The 18914-nt window shown below is 47.0% G+C and overlaps 1 protein-coding gene across 1 annotated transcript in view; it reads left to right on the forward strand.

Moving 5' to 3' along the window:
• Nucleotides 1-18914, forward strand: part of WDFY4 (WDFY family member 4) — a 312399-nt gene that overhangs the window by 211501 nt on the left and 81984 nt on the right. The window contains exons 44-46 of the mRNA XM_011950358.1: nt 8747-8895; nt 15653-15773; nt 18197-18282. Of these exons, the coding sequence (XP_011805748.1) occupies nt 8747-8895; nt 15653-15773; nt 18197-18282 (356 nt within the window). The remainder of the gene's footprint in view (nt 1-8746; nt 8896-15652; nt 15774-18196; nt 18283-18914) is intronic.

The raw sequence follows: 18914 nt of genomic DNA on the forward strand, positions 1-18914 counted from the left end.
GGGAAGTTGCTGGGTTGAGACCTGGACTGATGTGTGGTGAAATCTAGGAGGTCCCTAAACTGAAAGCACAAGGCAGGGAAGAACATGAGAAAGCAGGCCCCAGGAATTCACATAAATCAGAAAAATCCTCGAACCAGAGGAGCACCCTTCTGCTCTAGACTGGAGAGCTCTGTGGAGTGGGGTCTTGGCTGTCTGGTGAGACATGTGGGGCCTCTCTGTGGCCTGGCACTCCTCCTCCTCCTCACACCTCCACCAGCCAGGTCCACGCCGTCCCATGACCTTTTCCTCATGGATCCCAGCCTGGAGGCCTCCTGGGTGAGCCTGTCCGGGTGCACCGGTCCCCAGCACACTCCCAACCCACAGCACAGCTGGTGGCTCCATCCCCTGAGCCTACCCCAGCCCCCTCTTATTGCCTGACTGATGATTTCTGAGCCTGCCTATGGTTTCTTTGAAGGCAGGGAGAGACTTAACTTCCTCCTCATCCCTTCCTTCCCTGACACATTGGGTGAGTGCTTGGAAACAATCTGCAGACCAGGTGAGCTCAGCCTGATGGGGCAGCAGGAATCAGGAGGTCCTCCACGGGAGCCAACCTGCAGCCAGGCCTGGGTCTGCTCACGTGCCTCAGGACCCAGCTTGAGGGAGGGCATGTCCTAGGGGCACCTGGGTCATGGGGGAGCCCACTCCGGGGTAGGGAGGGGCTTGACTGGACTGGAGCAGGCTGCTACATCACCACCACCATGGAGGCAGCAGCCAGTCATTTGTGCCCAGGAGGACAGCTTGGCACAGGGCAAAGTGCATAGGCTGGATTGAGAACCTCATTCTGCTATTTGCTTGTTGCTATTAATATTATTATTAGCAAAATGTCAACAGCTAGGTGTCAGAAGCCCTTGCTTTGTGCGATCTTCATGCACTGTCTCATTCAGCCTCACCATGGCCCTGTGAGGCCATTTGAGTTGCTATAAAGGAATTCCTGAGATGGGGTAATTTATAATGAAAAGAGGTTTAGTTGGTTCACAGTCCGCAGGCTGTACAGAAAACATGGTGCTGGCATCTGCTTCTGGTGAGGCCTCAGGAAGATTCCAATAATGGTGGAAGGTAAATGAGAACCAGCGCATCACATAGTGAGAGAGGCAGCAAGAGAGAGAGGGAGGAGGGGCCAGGCTCTTTCAAATAACCAGATCTCAGCTGAACTCTCAGAGAACTCATTCATCACAGCGGGGACAGCACCAAGACATTCACGAGGGATCGGCCTCCATCATTCAAACACCTCCCACTAGCTCACACTTCCAACACTTAAGGCCACATGAGATTTGGAACAAAACATCCAGACCGTATCAGGGGGCTTTATTCTTTCCATTATAAAGATGGCAAAAACAGAGCCCAGGGTGGTTACTCATTGGAGTTGCTAGGAGTTGACCTCAGATCTCTCTTACTCTCAGTTCATGTGTTTTTGTCCCCTCTCTACTGCTTCCCAGCTCACTGTGTTGGACAAGTTATATAAGCTTTCCAGCACCCTATCCCTCAGCAGCCGGCTCTTATTGGGCTTGGAGTTGTGGCTCCAGGCCCCATGTGCTTTCTCTATAACTGTTCCAGTTAAAGCTGGTGCAGGCAGGCCTTCAGGTCTCTCACCAACATGGCATCTCTGCCTGGGATGCAACATGCCAAACAGGTACCTACCTGCCCTCCTGCATGTGCCTTAGCCCCTGGTCCACTGTGGCCTTATCCCTGGACCACTATGGTTTTGTGTCAAGGACAGGAACTTGAAGCCAAGGAAAGGAGGATGGGCGCACTGATTGTTGACCCATGAACATGTTCAAGCAAATATACAGAAAGTTTGTGCAAGGGATGTGTGTGTGTATGTTACTCTCTACATTCCCCAGGCTGGTACGATTAGCCTGTGTTGAGGCATTTTGTAGCAAGTGTTGGTCTTGTAAGCTGGGACTTCCCGTAATTCAGATGTCACTGTGAGACTTTGTGGACCTTGTGCTTTTTCTAAATTTCTAAGTGAAACATACCCACAATAGGGGCATGGCAGGACTGTGTGCATGCTCCTACAGCACAGTCCCCACTCCTGCTCCCCCCATCATCTCAGAAGTGCTTGCTTATATGGCCTTTGCTAGACACATGGCACAGACTTTCCAGGGCATGACTGCTTTCCAGGCGTCTGGTAGGCATGCCTCTGGCAGAAGCCTCTGGAGCTGCAGGCACTGTCCTGGCCCTGGGGGATGCTGGTGGTGCCGAGGCTAGAGTGGCAGAAGCTTAACTCATTTCTTTGTGTGAACGTTGGAGTTCTGGTTGCCTCCAGCAATACCTGGGATGGTAATCATTCAATTATTCTGTGCCACCTCTGCATCATTGATTAATGATTCCCAGGACCACAAACACATTTCTCTGCAAACAGCTCTGTTTGACTTGAGGAGTGACTGATTTAATGCATAATAATTGTGGGACCATGTCAGTTACCACGTGGCTGGGGATGTCCCTTGTACAGCTTCCAGAACCAGTCCAGAGTCAGTCCTCAAGTAAGGGTTTGCTTTTGTTATTGTTCTTTGATTACATGAAAAATTAAACATCTGATTTTTTTTCATGTAAACTCAATATAAAATATGAGTTTGACCTTGGTAGAAATGATCCGTTTGAAGGAAGAGATATTTTCCTCTGGACTGCAAAGAGTGGCATCTTCTATAAGCTCCTCCCAGGTATCTTTAGCTGAGGCTGTTTGTAGAAGGTGAGGGTGGGTGTTAACCTTTCTATGCAGTAACTTCCTGTATTCCTGAATCTCCATGACTTTCTGAAATGCAAACAACACATGTCATTCCTACTTAATATTTCTGAGATGCTGGTTAACATTCTTCATATACAAGGCCATTCCAGAGCTGACCTTGTGGTTTCCCTGGACTAACTTCCCTTATCCTTACACATGCACATGAACACACACACATGTATGCACAGACTTACATGTGCAACCACATGCACATACACGTGCATGTGTGCATAGTCACATGCACACACACACATGCACATCTGATGCATGCACACATATGCATACACATGTGTGCACGTGCACACATACACATAGACACGCTTCTGACTTTTTAATTATACAGAGCTACCTATAATCTCCAAAATGTCCAACTGGTTCAAGACTTTGTGCCTTGGAATGCTTCTCCCATGTTTTAGTCTTTGTAACTCCCAGCCTTGGAGTCACCTCCTCAGGAATCGCTTCTCTGGTGTCACCGCTGCCCCCTCTTCCATCTCAGTCTGAGTGAGGCATACTCCTGTGTGCTCCCAGAGCACCTGTGCTTTTCCTCCCACCCTGTGCTGGGAGAGCTGATATCCTGCTCTCTCTCTTTCCTGTTACGTTGTAAACATCTTAAAGGCATGTTTTATTTTCCTTTGTGCCTCCCAGGGTGTGGGGCATATGCTAAACATTTAATATGTACCTGTTAAATAAATGAATGAACAAGTAAATGAGTGAATTATGGGCAATATGCTGGCACCAGATGAAATCTTTTTTTTTTCTTAGCCTAGCTGGTGCCCAACAGTCAATTTCTTAGTATATGGGCTTCAGATCATCTGCATCAGAATCTTCTGGGTTGCTTATTAAAATTCACATTCTAGGGCCCTACTCTGCACCTGTTGAATTGAAACTTCTGGAGATGTAGCCTGGAAATATGAATTTTATCAAGCTGTGCAGGTGATTCTCATACAGACTAACTTTTCAAATAAATGCCCAAATCCATGAGTCCAAGTTTTACAATATTCAGAGCTATCCTCACTAAAAATATGCTCCAATTTTAATCAGTTGCCAATGAGCAGTCCTTAGTGAACACAGGTTATGGTGAGTATTGTGCTTTGAACAGTCCTTGGGACTTGTAATATGTTTCACATTTCGCTGGTGCAACCAAACAAGAGCAAAGGTTTTGCCATTTCCACCTGGTCTCCTCTGAGTCTGCAAAGATGGGAGGTGTGGCTGTCTGCAGGCTCTCTGTGGAAGTGACACATGCAGGCAGGCAGGGGGCATCCCTGCTCCTCATCTCAACCTGAGATGTACTTACATAAAAAGATCCATGCATCATTACACTCCTTTCCATATTTCCCAAATTAATATATATGTGTATATATATAAAATATAAAACAATAAGGAGATGATATTTCTCTCTACATATATGTATATGTATAAATAGATAGATAGCATCTCCTTATTATTTTAATATACATTTCTTTGATTATTAGTATGGCTGAATTCTCCATCTAAACACGTTTAAGAATGAAAAAGTAGATACCAGAGCTCATAAGTGGCCAAAAGAATGTAATTTATGTAGCCTTTTGCCTTTTGATACTTGACTTTTTCTCAGCAACCTGTGTTTTTCTAAAAAATAAGAATATTCATTCCATATGCTAACACTATTAGAATGTATTCAGAACAAGGTTGAGGCAAGCAGAGATGTAGGAAGAGGGCAGATGATAAATGGGAGCAGGGCTAAAGCTTTCGTTGCAGCAGACTCACTCACCGTACACATAAAAATAAGGGAATGCATATATTGACAGCTCTGTTACTGGGTACCTTCAGTCACTTCTCTGGACTCAGTTTTCCTACCTATAAAATCAGGGCAGTTCACTAAGTTGCAGACTGCTAATGATAGAGAAACCTTTAGGAAGCATCCAGTTGACCTTGCCCTTTATAGATGCACCACTGAGGCCTGACTTTAGAAGAATGTGCTGGTGTGTGCTACCACTGAATGTCCCAGTAGATTGTTGTCTCCTGCTATGGTTTGAATGTCCCCCAAAATTCTTGTGTTGGAAACTTAATTGCCATTGTAACAGTATTAAGAGATGGGGTCTTTAAGAAGTGATTAGGCCATGAGAGCACGACCCCATGAATAGATTAATGCCATTATTGCAGGAATGGGTTTGTTATTATGGGATGGGATCCTGATAAAAAGGATAAGTTTGCCCCCATTTCTCTCTCTGTCTTGCATGCTCACTTCCAGCTTCCGCCCTTCCACCATGGGGTGACCCTCACCAGATGCCAGTGCCATGCTCTGGGACTTCCTAGCCACCAGAACCAATAGCCAAATAAACATTTCTGTTTATAAATTACCCAGTCTGGGGTATTCTGTTATCGCAGCAGAAAATGAACTAAGATACCCTCTAACTTTAGCTCCAGCGTTTTGTTGATTTCTGGACAACCTGTTTGTCATCATACACAGAGCTAGTTGTGGCTACTTTCTTAGTTATTTTACCCATCAAGAGTGCTAATATATCATTCAGCTGATCTTAAAAAAGCTCTACTTATGAGGCAAAAGTTCTACTCTTTAAAGTGATCAATAGAATCATGGCATAAGGGATTTCTTAATCATGAGTAAACTTAGGGATGGAGCCCTCCTAGGGCTAATTTAAATGGAAAAGCAGGTAATAGTTCACTTGGGTTCATTTTCTAGTTTTTAAAATGCCATTTTTTTTTCTAGCAGAATCAATGTTTAAGCTATTAACCCCGGTCTCACCAGACATTTTTCTTGTGGTTTGGCTTATTCTGGTTGATACTTAAGTCTTCCCAAAGGGAAGCACCAGATCATAGGCATCAGCTCTGAGACCCTGGTGCAGGCACCATGGAGGCTGTGGTGGGGGCCTGGTGTCACAGGGAGGAGAGAGGATTTGGAGGCACATAGGCCAGGACTGGCACTGCAGAGCCACATCATCTCATCATGTGAACCTGAGGATGGGGTCTCTGAGTCTCATCTGGGAAAAGTTACAGCAGGAGAAAAAGTTTAAGCAGCCTGACATAATCTTCCTAATAGTCCTGGTGGGAGTGTAAATTAGTGTCACCTTGCTAGGGTAATCTAGCAATGGCTACCTAAATTTAAAATGCCCACACCCTTGACCTGCAATTCTTATAGAAATGTATGCTTCAGATTTACTTGTGTATTCAAAATGACTTACCTACAAGGATGGTAATTGTAGCATTGCCTGTTATGTCAAAACATTTTAAAGCAACCTGGATCAAAAGAGGACTGACCGGTCAAATAAACTGTAGTATATCCATTCAAGGGAATTGTCCGCAACTATTGATAAGACTTAGACAGCTCTATAGTAAATGATTTGGAAAATTATCTAAGATGAATTGTTAAGAGAAAAGTCTAGATGCAGAGCAGTAAGCATATAAGTATATTCTTTGTATAAAAAAGAATCTGTATAAACATGCTAATGTTTTCAAGCAATCTCTTTGTACAAATATACGATAAAGTGATAATGGTGGCTGCCCCTGGGGAAGACTACTAGAGAACCTGGGAATGCCACACAGTTACTCAAGTCCCAAAATAGACATTTATCATTTATCCTTAATCCATCATCCCTCTCCTCCCCTCCCCTCCCCCTCTCCCCCTTTCCTTCCTTCCCTTCCTTCTTTCTTCCCTTCCTTCCTCCCTCCCTTCCATCCTTCCTTCCTTCCTTCCTTCCATCCTTCTCTTCTCTTTTCTTCTCTTCTCTTTTCTTTTCTTTTTCTTCTTTTTCTTTCCAGTTAGTCCAGTAGCAGCTCCTGTCAATTCTCCATCTTCTTGTTTAGATACACCCACTTCCTTCCTTCCGCATTCTGCCATCTATCCCAGACCACTGAAATAGCAACATGACAGGGCACCCTCCTTTCAGTTTTGACCCTTTCTAATGCTATCTCCACCCAGCAGTCAGTGTCATCTTTTAGAAACAAGCTCTCTCGCAACTTTCTGTTGCAACAACAATAAAACCCAATAGTCATGCTAAGGTACCTAAGACCATCTATGATGGAGGTACTCCTACTTTCCAACTTCATCTCAGCCATACTGACCACTTTTCTGTTCTCCAAATCAGCCCTTCCTGCCTCTAGACCCTTAACTGGATGTCCCCGTTCCTTGAAATGTTCTTCTCCAAGCTTTTCCAGAACTTACATGTTTCTATCCTTCAAGTTTCAGGGTCTGTGTCCTTGCCAAGAATAATGTCCAAGAACAGAAAAGTGTTCTCGCCAAGTTTCTCCCTGCCTTTGTCGTGATCACTCTGGTTTTTCTCTCTTAGCATGTATCACAGGTTGTAGTAGTTTGTTGGTTAAAATCCCACTACTGGATTTTAAGCCCTATGAGGGTAGGATTCTTGTATATCTTGTCCACCTTATTCCCAAAGCCTGGTTCAGTGCCTGCCATGGAACAGAGGCTGAATCTGTAACTGCTGAATAGATGACCACCTGGATAAATGAATGAAATTGGAAATGAGTCCACTTTGGACCCTGGCCTGGAAGGTGGCTGGAGGGCTAGCTCCCCTGACAAAGTAGATTCGGGATAGACCAAGAAAGCCAGCTACCTACACCAACCTTGGTTACAGAAACAGAGGTTCTCGGCTGGTCCTAGCTTAGGAAAAACAACTCAGCCCTGACTTGTCCTGGATCATAGTGATTAATACTTATCTTGGAACAAAACCCTCAGTGAACCTTTGCTTTCTGCCCTTGGCTGTGGCTTTCACTAATCCCATTTGGTGCAAGAGTTGGAGAACTGGTCTTCCGGGTCTGCTCTCCAGGTGTCACCACTGTGGCCTTGTCATTGCTCCCAAAGGTGAGCAGGGAGCTTTGCTTCAGTCCCAGGCTGTGTCACTTAGTAGGTAGCTGATCTTTAGTGAGAGTCTTATCTCCTGGAACCTCTTTTGTATTTTTTCTCCCAAGCATATCTATTCTGCTTTTGTATAACTGAAATTAGCACAAAATTACCATGAGAAAATGCTGGCCTTGGCCTTATTCTTGGTCCCTTTAGGCTCTCATGTTCTAGAATTTATTGATTCACTCACTCGTTCTTTTAGGGTTTACTATGTAAGGACCCACTTGGTCCTTACTACATGCAGAACTCTGGGTCATACCAAGACATTGTCATAGGTCAGGTTCTGCATAGAGAAAGTTGATTGGGAATGAGGATTGCAAGACTGGGCCGATGGAGAAGTACAACCACAATGTAGTCTCAGCAAAGACTTCAGCTGATTCCAGAGCAGCTATAGGTTTGGGATGGTTGTTTAGAGTTTTCTTGAATTGAGCCAGAGGGGCTAAGCCTTCCTACTCCACATTGTCCAGTTGTTGGGTACAGACTGCCCCTGGGAAGAGGATGTGACTTGGGCCAGGGGCTGTGTTCAGCTAAGGCAACTCTGGAGAACTGCCAACATTTCCAGCAACAGGGGAAATGCTCACCTCAGTCCAAGAGGAGGGATCTGGGCAGAGCACTGTGCATCTTCTGCACATGTTTCCTTGGCCTTGCAGAGATGGCAGTACCTGTCTTGTGCTTGTGGTTCTAGGCACATTTGAATTCTAGTCGTGGCTCAACCATGTACCAACTGGTCCCTGAACAAGCTCCCTCTCCCCTGTAACTGAGGGATGTCTTCTATCTGGTGAACTTTCCTCACGGTTAACTGTGGGATGCTTTGCATGTTTGTAGAGGGCCTTAAAGTGAGAGAAAGGACTTCGATGTGCTGAATATAGCAGTAAACACTCACCCACACAGCTTGGTGGGAGCAGGGGTGGGCTTGGGTAGAATAAACACCAGCCCAGGTGGGATGTGGTAGTGCCACGTAGGCTGTGAAGAGTAGTACAGCTCTGGGGCAGCAGGACTGCCATTCATACAAGGCACTGCTCTCACCTCCAAGTGCCCTGTGGGTGGCTGGTCACTGCCCTCCTGTTTCCACCAAGAATCATGGGCATGTTTCATGTGCACCACCTGACTCTGGCACTCTCTCCTTCCAGGTGACGCAGAAGTTCTCCCTGGTGATTGTGCAGGGCCACCTGGTGTCAGAAGGGGTCCTGCTCTTTGGCCACCGACACTTCTACATCTGCGAAAACTTCACACTGTCTCCCACGGGTGATGTCTATTGTACCCGTCACTGCTTATCCAAGTGAGTTATCCACTTCTCCCAGCAGATTCTTCCCTGAGCCCCATTCATCCTTACCAGCCTCCCCTACTGTTCCCCTTCTCACCTTTTTCTTACAGTGGGCTTAGGTTTGGGCCTAAAACTGAGCCATGAGATAAAATAGAAGAACCTGCAGGCATAAGCCATCCATGGCCACGGTTCCCCTAAGCAGTGATCGGGACTGGATACCAATGTGGCAGCTCCTCGGGTCTCCCCTAATGTGGAATGTCAGGACTCAGGGATCAGTCCTTCAGTTATTTGCGTGGCTGAATTCAGTCGCCATCAACTTACTCATTCAACAACATGTTGGTTGCTCATTCTGCATAAGAAAACAGGCACTGCCCCCCTCTTCTGAGGGACTTAATGCAATTAGCAGCATGCACAGTTTCTTTTGGAAACTGTTGGCCGCACACTATGATCCTGGGACAAAATATGTGTTATGAGAGGGCTCTTCAGGGTTCAGAATTGGAGGGATGGCCTGGGACTGGAGTGGTGGGGAAGAGCTACCTGAGGAAGGGACCAAGATCTGAGTCTTGCAGAATGGGTGAGACTTGGGAAGAAACTTGAAGTCATTTTTACACCGACAAATACCAGAGGCCTTTGGCAGGAAATGCCGAGTTCTTTAGGATCTAGTGCAATTGGTCTATTTGGGTACGGTCAGCCCTTATTGTGTAATTCTCCTGTGTTTATGAAGTAAGGCCATTCAAAAATCAAATTGACTGAACTTTTGCCAAACGTCCAATTGTCAAGTGTATGTTTTCACTTGATCACTGTCTTCAAAGATATTTGGATGAAGATCTCTTCGTGCAGTGATAGGCCTTGCCTTTTCCAGTTGACCCAGTTTCAGATAATGACAAGATGACCTCTTAGCCCAGTGGCTCTCAAACTAGCTGGCACCAGCATTACCTGGAGGGCTTGTTAGCACACAGATCCCTGGGTCCTACCCCACCCTAGTTTCTAATTCAGAAGGTCTGGGGCAAGGCCTGAGGCTTAGTAAGTTCCTAGCTGATGCTGATTCTATCGCTGGTCTGGGACCACACTTTGAGAGCCACTGTTTTAGGCTACTGACAGAGGAGTCCAAGTCTTATCTGCCAATAACCAAGAACTTTAACTTGCAGTTGTCCTATCACTTCCAGCCTATGTCAGGCAGCAAGAGTTGAAGGAGTGCGGAAGAGTAGATGTCAGCCCACCTTGGTTGATTTAGATCAAAATGCTTTAAAGTGCTTGGCATTTTTCTGTCTGCTAATTTCCATATTTTATTCATACCAAATGTTCACCGATTGCTGTGAGTCTTTTGTGCTTCTCCAAGGCAGGAGAAGCATAATTAATACTTGGCATCCTCATCCCATCTTATTGCTCATGTTTTATTGATACTGATCAATATGGACAATAGGCCTGCAGCCGTGCCTCTCTGAGAGCTGATGAAAGCTTTCTACTCTCTCCGTATGCCCAGCGTGCCCCTGTGATGACTCACATAATCCACTGCTATGCTCTTCACCTCTGGTTTACATAGACTTAGTGTTAGATAAGATCTTATTGATTAGGTAAATTGTGTTTATGAGGTGCATCTAATCATGATCAAATTCACTATATCTGCACTTTTAACAGAAATCCAGTGGTCAGATTTTATGTACTCACTTGATTTGCAATGACAGACAAGGGAGACTTCTCATGTCTGAAAATGTACTTTTCCAGAATGCAAGCAGGAGTAGAATGAGAACAAATCACTACCCTGGAATTACACTGGGGAAGTGCCCAGGTAGTTTTAGTCACCATACCTCAAAGAAGCATTTGTTATTCAGACAGTGCTTTCTCTCCGGGGTCTTGTCTACTGCCCTAAGAAACTACTAGCACTCCTGGAGATGCAGTTCTGAGACAGACTATTAGATCATGCCAGATCAATGGGGATTAAGTCTTATTTTGACCATGGAGATTAAAGAAGATACATAAATAAGCTTGGTAAAAATAAAGCTAAGTCAAACCTGCAATGCTTCTGTAAAAGACTGCTATGAAATGGAGTCGGTTGCACATTAGACCTTGAAAGAGCCTCTCCGATGTAGCATAAAAATATCCTAAATCAGACTCAAGAACACTGCAGACTCCTCGACAGTGACTGGACTTTGCACTTTGGAAATTTCCTCAGAAATGAACAGCCTTCTGAGAAGGTTGGCTTTTGCTTGTAGTAGGTCCGTTTCTTAGCTGATTTGGGTGGTTGTATTCATTTGCCAGGGCAGTCAAAAACTGGGTGGCTTAAAAAAACAAAACAAAACAGAAATGTGTTGTTTCATAGTCCTAGAGGCTGGCAGTATGAAACAAGGCAAGGCCATGCTTCCTCTGACTGCTCTAGGGAAGCCTCCTTACTTGCCTCTTTCAGCTTCTTGTGTTTGCAGAAAATCGTTTGCATCCCTTGGTTTGGAGATGCATTGCTTCAGGCACCTGGTCATCGTGTCCCTGTGTCTTCACATCATCTTCCCTCTGTGTGTCTGTCTCTGTGTCCAAATTTTCCCTTTTTATAAAGACAGCAGTCAGGTTGGATTTGGACCCACCCTTCATTTTAACTTGATTACCTCTATAAATAGGCTCTTTTCAAATACAGTCACAGTCTGAGGTACTGGGGGTTAGGATTTCAACATATCTCTTTTGTGGGACACGGTTCTACCCGTGACAAGGGCAATTAAGCTCACAAGGCAGAGAATTTGATTAACTTGGTGGGAACCCAAGTCATCCAACTGGCTCTTTGTAATAGAGTATTTTAAATCAGATAATTCTTCCCCATCAGTGAGCAGTTTTAAATAGTCATTTCTGTTTTATTCAGTTCAACAAATATTTATTGAAAATCTATCTTATGCTTAGCACTATGGCTGACTCCGTAGATGGAAAGAGTGAATTAGATGTGGACAAAATCTGGTAGAGGGTTTACAATCTAGTGAATGGTTCTGGGTATAAATTCCAGGTATAATTCTGGCAATAGTCAGGTAACTTCAAATGTGAGCCAAATTGAAGTGTGTTTTATCCTGAAATCCACTTCTACTATCAAAGAGCAGGTCAACCAGTATCATAACTACCATTTATCTCATTGTGATTTATCAAGTCAGAATATTGACAGTGATCCTATGCACACTTGGACAGTTTTTGCAGATCCTGCTGGCTGTTATGCTGCAGAAATGTGAATGGCAGCCTCTGAACTATGGCAATGGCTCTACCCAAAGGGTGTGGATCAGCTGCCCCTTCTATCCGGTACCCTTGGCTGCCTGAACTTCGATTCATTTTGTAGAACATATAGGGTGTAGTACTGTCGGAGACTCCCAATCACAGCTGTATGAATAATACTACATATAATAGACCTCAATTTGGAGGTCAATCAGGGGACTCAATAATGTACATAATTTAGCTTTTCTGAGACTTTGGGTCTATCTGAGGATCCATGCCCTAGATGGTTACTCAGTTTCTATAAGCAGAAAGAAAATGACTATCCTTTCTCCTAAAAGCTCGTTACCACTTTTCAGAGCATTCTTTCATATGTCATCTGTGTTTCAGAGTCCTGAGTTGCAGAAACAGTCAGCACAGAGCAAACTGTGCTCCCCACAAAGCAGGGAGCCAGTTGGAGAGCTCGGTAAAAGCTAGGGAGCATTTCTGTCTCCAGGGAGAAAAGGCGCTGTTGAAAGAGCGTGGGTGTTAGAGTTGGAGGACCTGGATTTGAAACTAAGTTCCACCTCTTTTAAGGACCACATGACCTTGGAAAATTCTCACCTCTCTGGAATGCAGTTTCCTCATTTTTGATATGGGAATAAAAATAAGCCATGCTCAGTGTAAGGTTTCCTTATGAGGATCCAATTAAAAAATGAATAGGGAAATGCTTGGCAGGCCAGAGAGCATGACAGTCACTTAGCAAACATGCCCCGAGCTCAGGGGAAGATACAGAGGACAGAGAGCCATGAGCAAAGGCCTGGGCCTTGCAGGGTCTGCAGGGGAGAGAGACCAGCCAGACATGCAGCTAAGGTATGGAGAATATTTTCTGTGGTTCCCACAAACATGGGATGATGGGAGCACAGAGGAGAGGCCATGTCATCCCCACCAGTACCTTGACCTGGGATGCTGCTAGACCTAAGCTAAGGGTAGGAAGGAGAATTGTCTCTATGGCCTTGCTGGGAGTCAGAGACGTGTAGGGGCAGCTCAGCTGAGATCCATATAGAGGCATTAGTAATGGACAAAGGACCTCAGCCAGCAGCAGGTTTGTATTACAGCATCCTGGCAGAAGCATTCAGAACCAAAGCTGCATTTTGTGTTTGATCCATCCTACCACGACGTGGCTTAAAGGAGAGGGCCTGGGAGGGTTGTTCTGAGAAGGGGCTGCAGAGAGCCTGAGTTTGCAACCTCAAAGTCTAGCTGTTCAGGGACCTAACCAAGGCGCTCAGGCTGTGTCTCAGTTGGGCAGGCTTCCCTGCTGCCCAGCACAAGTCCAAGCTCTTAGGGCTGCACATGCTGGACTGCCACTGACCGTAGACTAGAGAATTCCCTCTGGGCCTCTGTGACTACTGGGCCTCTCTCGACTTCCCCAGGAAGTGGGGCACAGAGGCTCCATGGGCTGCATTATAGACTGGGCCATGGGGACCACACTGGGAGCTGGAATGGGAGAAGCTGAAACAATTTCCTCACCCACTCCCTACCACCTTGGGCTGGGGCTGGCAGGACCGCCTTGGGGCAGGGGCCCTTGCAGCCCTTGGGGCCCTTGCAGCCCTTGGCTCTCTGGGCCTGTGGTTGGCACACAGGCTTCTTGAGGGCTGACGTGCTTGGGAGGCCTTCGTTTCTCAGTCCTGGCATCTTATCAGAATGGTTGTGGTTGTATACACAATTTAAGATGACTGCATGCCCCAGATGTTCAGAAATGTAACTGTCTATAACTGAAATCAACTTTATTTCTCAAACTCCCATGTGTCCAGATGATGAAAAGCTTCATATGATTAGCTCAAGGCATTTCAGTTATCTCCAGTGTACAAATTGTTCTCTTTGGGAATAAATATTTGGACAAGTTTATTATCCTCCCTTTCCCCTCCTCTCTTCTGCTTCTCCAGGAGGAGGGGTCACTCTGAGATCTTTCTGGGAAAGCCTCCTGCACACCCCTCATAACTCTCCAAGGGGCCTCATCTCAGGACTGCTGGAGGCATACCTCTGTTTCTCCAGGTGCCCGGGAGGTGGGTCCCACATCACACGTGGGTCCCTTCTCTGCCTTTTGAGTGAGTCTCTTACCAGCTCTCCAAGATTGCTTCTTACTACTCAAGGCCTGGCCTGGGAATTTTAAGATGCACCCGCTACACTTTCTGTCTCCAGCCTGAGTCTTGCAAACGGAACGAGCTCTGGCTTTCAGGAAGTTGTTTGTGCTGTGTGACTGAGCAATTGCTTCAGAATTCAGTGCACTCCTTTGTCCTGGGCAGGGTATACCCAGCAACTCAGGTCTGTGCCTTTGTATGGTCTGCAAGGGAGAGAGACCAGTCAGACATACAGCCAAGGGGCAAAGGATATTTGCTGTGGTTCGTGTTAGCATGGATGCTGGGAGCACAGATGAATGGCTATGTCATCCCCACCAGTACTTTGACCTGGGATGTGGTTTGACCTAAGCCAAGGGTAGGAAGGAAAATTACCACTATGGCCCCACTGGGAGTCAGAGATGTTTAGGGGCAGCTCAACTGAGAGCCAGATAGCTCTCAGGGCTGCCAAAAATGTGGGAGAGGCAGGCCAAGGGTCCTGAAGAGCTTCCTGGTTTAATACCAGATATCATTCTGCAGTCTCAGTGACAGCCTCACTCACCTCTGGAGAGAACTCATCCTGAAGGTTCCCAGGACCCAGGCCAGGCTGGACAGCCTCTCAGGATACAGGCGCGTTGTGCAGATGAGCTCCGGCTGCTGTCCTCATGCCTCGCCAGCGGCCTCTCTGCTTTCCTCTGCTCCCCTCCCTCCTCTTCCCTGTGGTGCCTGACCCCTCCTAACACTGGTTTGCATTCAGTCTTACAGTCACCTGGCTTCCCTTGAACCTCCCTGCCAAGTGCTCTGTACTCCCCAATCCTGCCATGAAGGGTCTGAGTCCTGCCAGTCCCTGTGGCAGCCGCAGGCCACACCTGACTGAGTTACCTCATCCAGCCTCTCAGCCCTGCCAGGGAAATAGGTCATTCAATACAAAACAAGAACACCTGGGCAGAGGGACTAAGGCGTGTGGCAGAGCAGGCATCGTGGGGCTGAGACTGTCATGCCTGGGCAGAGGTAGCTGGCACAGGGCCAGGCTGGGCATGGGGGAAGCCAGGGAAGAGAGGCCACAGAAACCCACCAGGGCTCCTGCGCATGGTTTATGGTCATGCACAGGACCCATGAAGCCCTTCCTGCCAGCCCCCACTCTCACCCAGGGGACTTCTCACCCCTACCCTCATACCCTTTGTCAGCATCATCCTGGAAACTGTGCCATCTTCTTGCTGTCCCCTGGCCTGGTGAGGCTGACACCCTACCCTGGTCCTCCAGGGCAGGGAAGCTTTCATGTGTCCGTGGCCAGTGCCAGAGCTGACATGGGCAAGCACTCAACAAGGATTTCTCAGATGAGTAGGGCTAGCACACTGGTTGGCAGTGACCACCGCACCTCTCTGATGTGTCCTTGGAAATGTGGGTGGGGCTGGTGGAGGGCAGGAAGAGGAAGAAGCCTGCACATGTCCTCATTCTGATGTCTGAACATGTGCCCTGCATGCCTGTTTCCTTTTCAGCATCAGCGATCCGTTCATTTTCAACCTGTGCAGCAAAGACAGGTCCACTGACCATTACTCGTGCCAGCGCCACAGCTACGCTGACATGCGGGAGCTACGGCAGGCTCGCTTCCTCCTGCAGGTAAGCACACCAGGTGCTGGCACACCTGGGGCCTGCAAGAGGCAGGACCATGGGACAGGTGGTCCAGGAGCCATCCAGAGACACATCGCTGTGACCCGTCTTTGTGCTTATGCACAGCCCAGTGCCCTTAAGGAGACACCCACGAGTTCCCTGGGCTTATGGTCCCAGGTGGGAGTTCTGACTTCTGCTCCATTCTCTCCAGTCCCTGCTATTGGCTGTTGGGCCTTTCACTGTGTCTTTTAGGATTCAGCTACTTCGCTGCTTTGCTCTTGACATAGCTTAGAGCTGCCTTGGAGATTTAGGAATACAGGGCAGGACAGATGCATTGCCTCCCAGTAGAGCTGATGACTGGGAGTAGAGTGTCCTCTGCCCTGCCCTCCCACAGGTGTAATATCTCCCTTGCTGACATACTCTCCCCCTCTCTCCCCAAGGTGCTCACCTATTGCCAAGCTCCTGCTTGGCCCTGTTTCTGGGCCCAAGTGGTTTAGGGATCTCCCAGCTGCCCGCTCCAGCCAGGGTCTTTCAGTGCCTCACCCATGCCTTCAAGGGCTTAGTAGGGCATGCAACAGAGATGGTGGCTCCTTTCAGAGGAAGAGCTCAGCCAGAAGCTGGTCATAATCTTCCACTTCTCATCCCACCTCACAGATGGATCACACTTTCTAGAAACATCACCTGAGCAGCAAAGGGAGTAGGGTAAACTTCAGGGGCCCCCAGCGACCTCAAACACATCTTGCCTTCATTACCCCAAGCTCAGCAATAGCAAAGCTGCATCCCCATCCCATGGGCCTCCAGGGCAGCTGGCAGAAAAGAGGATCTGGGGACCACGTGACAGGAGGGGCAGGCTCTCTTCCCACCCTCTCTGCAGGGTCACTGTTAGTTCCAAAGGCCAGCAAGAGAGCAGTGCTTGGTCTAGATGAACTAGATATTTTTCGTTTGTAAATCTATTTTCTGTAGGTGGGTCATTGATTCATCCAGTGACCCCTCCTACAAGAGATCTCTTTATCATTCTCCGAAACTGAAGATCAGCGAGGCCTTTAAGGTAGGGGAATTTCTGAAAGGCCGCAGCTGCCCTCCTGTCAAGGGTGTGCCAGCAGCTCTGCTCTAGCCCTCTAATGAGCACTCTTCCTCCCTCTGCTGCTTTTGCCTACAGTTAGTTCTCATTTTGCGTGGGCTTCCTGAGGGCCTTTGCAGGGTGAGGGAGCTGAAAGAGCATAGTGGAAGCAGCAGCCCTGCCCTGATGGTTCTATGATTATTTGTCTACCCTACATGTTATGTACAGTAGCAGATAGGTATCAGTCAGTGGGACTTTTTCCCCCAGTACATGGTGATTGTTTCCAGAGGGTTGGTTCACCTGAAGTGATGGAAGCCAAAGGGAGAGCTTTTTGAGCAAGGCCACCATTTGTCCATCCCTGGATTCTCCCAGGAGAAAGGCAGAGCTTGGCAATCAAGGTATCCAGGGCAAGCTGTATCCTCCACAAATTCTGCATTCACTTCCTGTTTTGCACATTATTTATATTTCTATTTATAGAAAAAAAATCCAAGGGTCTCCTGTCCACTAGCAGAGGAGAGGAGGTATGCAACATCCTTGCAGATACCTTCTCTCTCTGAGAGAAGGGAGTTAACGAACTGGACTTTGAGAACTCACTTCCAGTCAGGTAGATGCAGGACAGGACTCTGTTATTGGGTGCAGTACCCACCTCTGAGTCTGAACCTTACCCCACCCCATCCTTCCCTCCATGTACAGGTCTCACCTCTCCCTAACTCTCCCTTCAGCCCTGGATATTCCCTCTCTTTGGTCTCATCTCATCCCTGAGGCTTATCTTATAGGGGACTCACTCTATCTCTTATTCCAAGTTTATTATTTACATAGCTTGGAATAGAAGGGAGTTAGAGAGGAAACAAGGATGGGAGAAAAAAAAAGAAAAGATAACTATGTGAATTTGATTTAGGAATTAAGAAAGTACTCCTGACAAAAACCTTACTATGCTAGTGGGGCCACATCAAAATGGCCTGGGCAGGGGGCCCTGCGCTGCTTAAGTCTGTAGGTCAACCCATGATGCTGCCCGGCTGCACCCACTGAACTAGCTTCCTTAGTATGTCTGCTAAGGTGACCTCCTGGCTCACCCATGCCTTAACTCAGAAGTGAAAATGTCTGAGGATGGCATGGGTGCTTTCTCTCATGTCTGCCTCATGCTTGCCCTGGGAGTGGGCCTTTTACTTCCTGCTTCAGTGGAACTCAGAGCTGTGGTCGGGGCCCCTGCCCTCCCACCAAGGTCTTCCCACCGTGGGAACTCAAAAGGACCACCCAGGAAGGGTCTTCCGACACAGAAACCCCCAGTGACCCATTTCCGGCAGCTCTGTCACCCTGGGGCATCTCTAGTCCACAAAATATCAGGAGCATTAAAAGGGGCTTCTCTTCACAGGACATGGCCCTGGAGATCTTCTTCCACAATGGATATTCCAAGTTTCTTGTATTCTACAACAGTGATCGGAGTAAGGCCTTTAAAAGGTAAGAGCTTGAAAATCCTCCTTTTGAGAAAACTGATCCTGAACTGAGAGCAGACGGGCAAAGAACACTCAGCTCTGTGCTCAGAAAAAGTGCGCTCAACCCACAGTGAGCACCACTCAGGCTGGGCCCAGGGAGGCACTGCTGGCCCGCAGAACTGCCAAGTCATGAGACGAGATACGGGAACAGGCAGAGAAGGCCCTTCCTTCAGTCCTAGGAAGCAGGCTCCGTTTTCCTGAACTGAAGTGGCATAGAACAGGAAGCGAGAAAAAAAATTACACAGCTACAACAGAGTTAAGGAACTGGCTGTTTAATGGGCCTTCCAGAATGTTCTGGCTTTATTTTCTAATTTTCCAAGTAACTTTTTTGGCTTAATCTTTCTTTCTGATCCCAGTTGCCAATTTTAGTGGCTCCAATTTCGTATTTCATTGGAAGGAATTCCAAACAACTGATTTCCCACATGTGCACTGAACATGTTTTTTTCTTAAAGAGAGAAGCCTGCTGTTTTAGTTAACTTATCTTTCTCCAGATGGATCAATTTAAGAAATCTAAACCAGTGTGTAAGTTCTTAATACTATGGTTATTTGTTTTTATTACCATTAAAGTTATAGATCAGTAGATTGGTTTGTAGTGAA

This window comes from Colobus angolensis, unplaced genomic scaffold (assembly GCF_000951035.1).
Source record: "Colobus angolensis palliatus isolate OR3802 unplaced genomic scaffold, Cang.pa_1.0 Scaffold306, whole genome shotgun sequence".
Lineage (NCBI taxonomy): Eukaryota > Metazoa > Chordata > Mammalia > Primates > Cercopithecidae > Colobus > Colobus angolensis.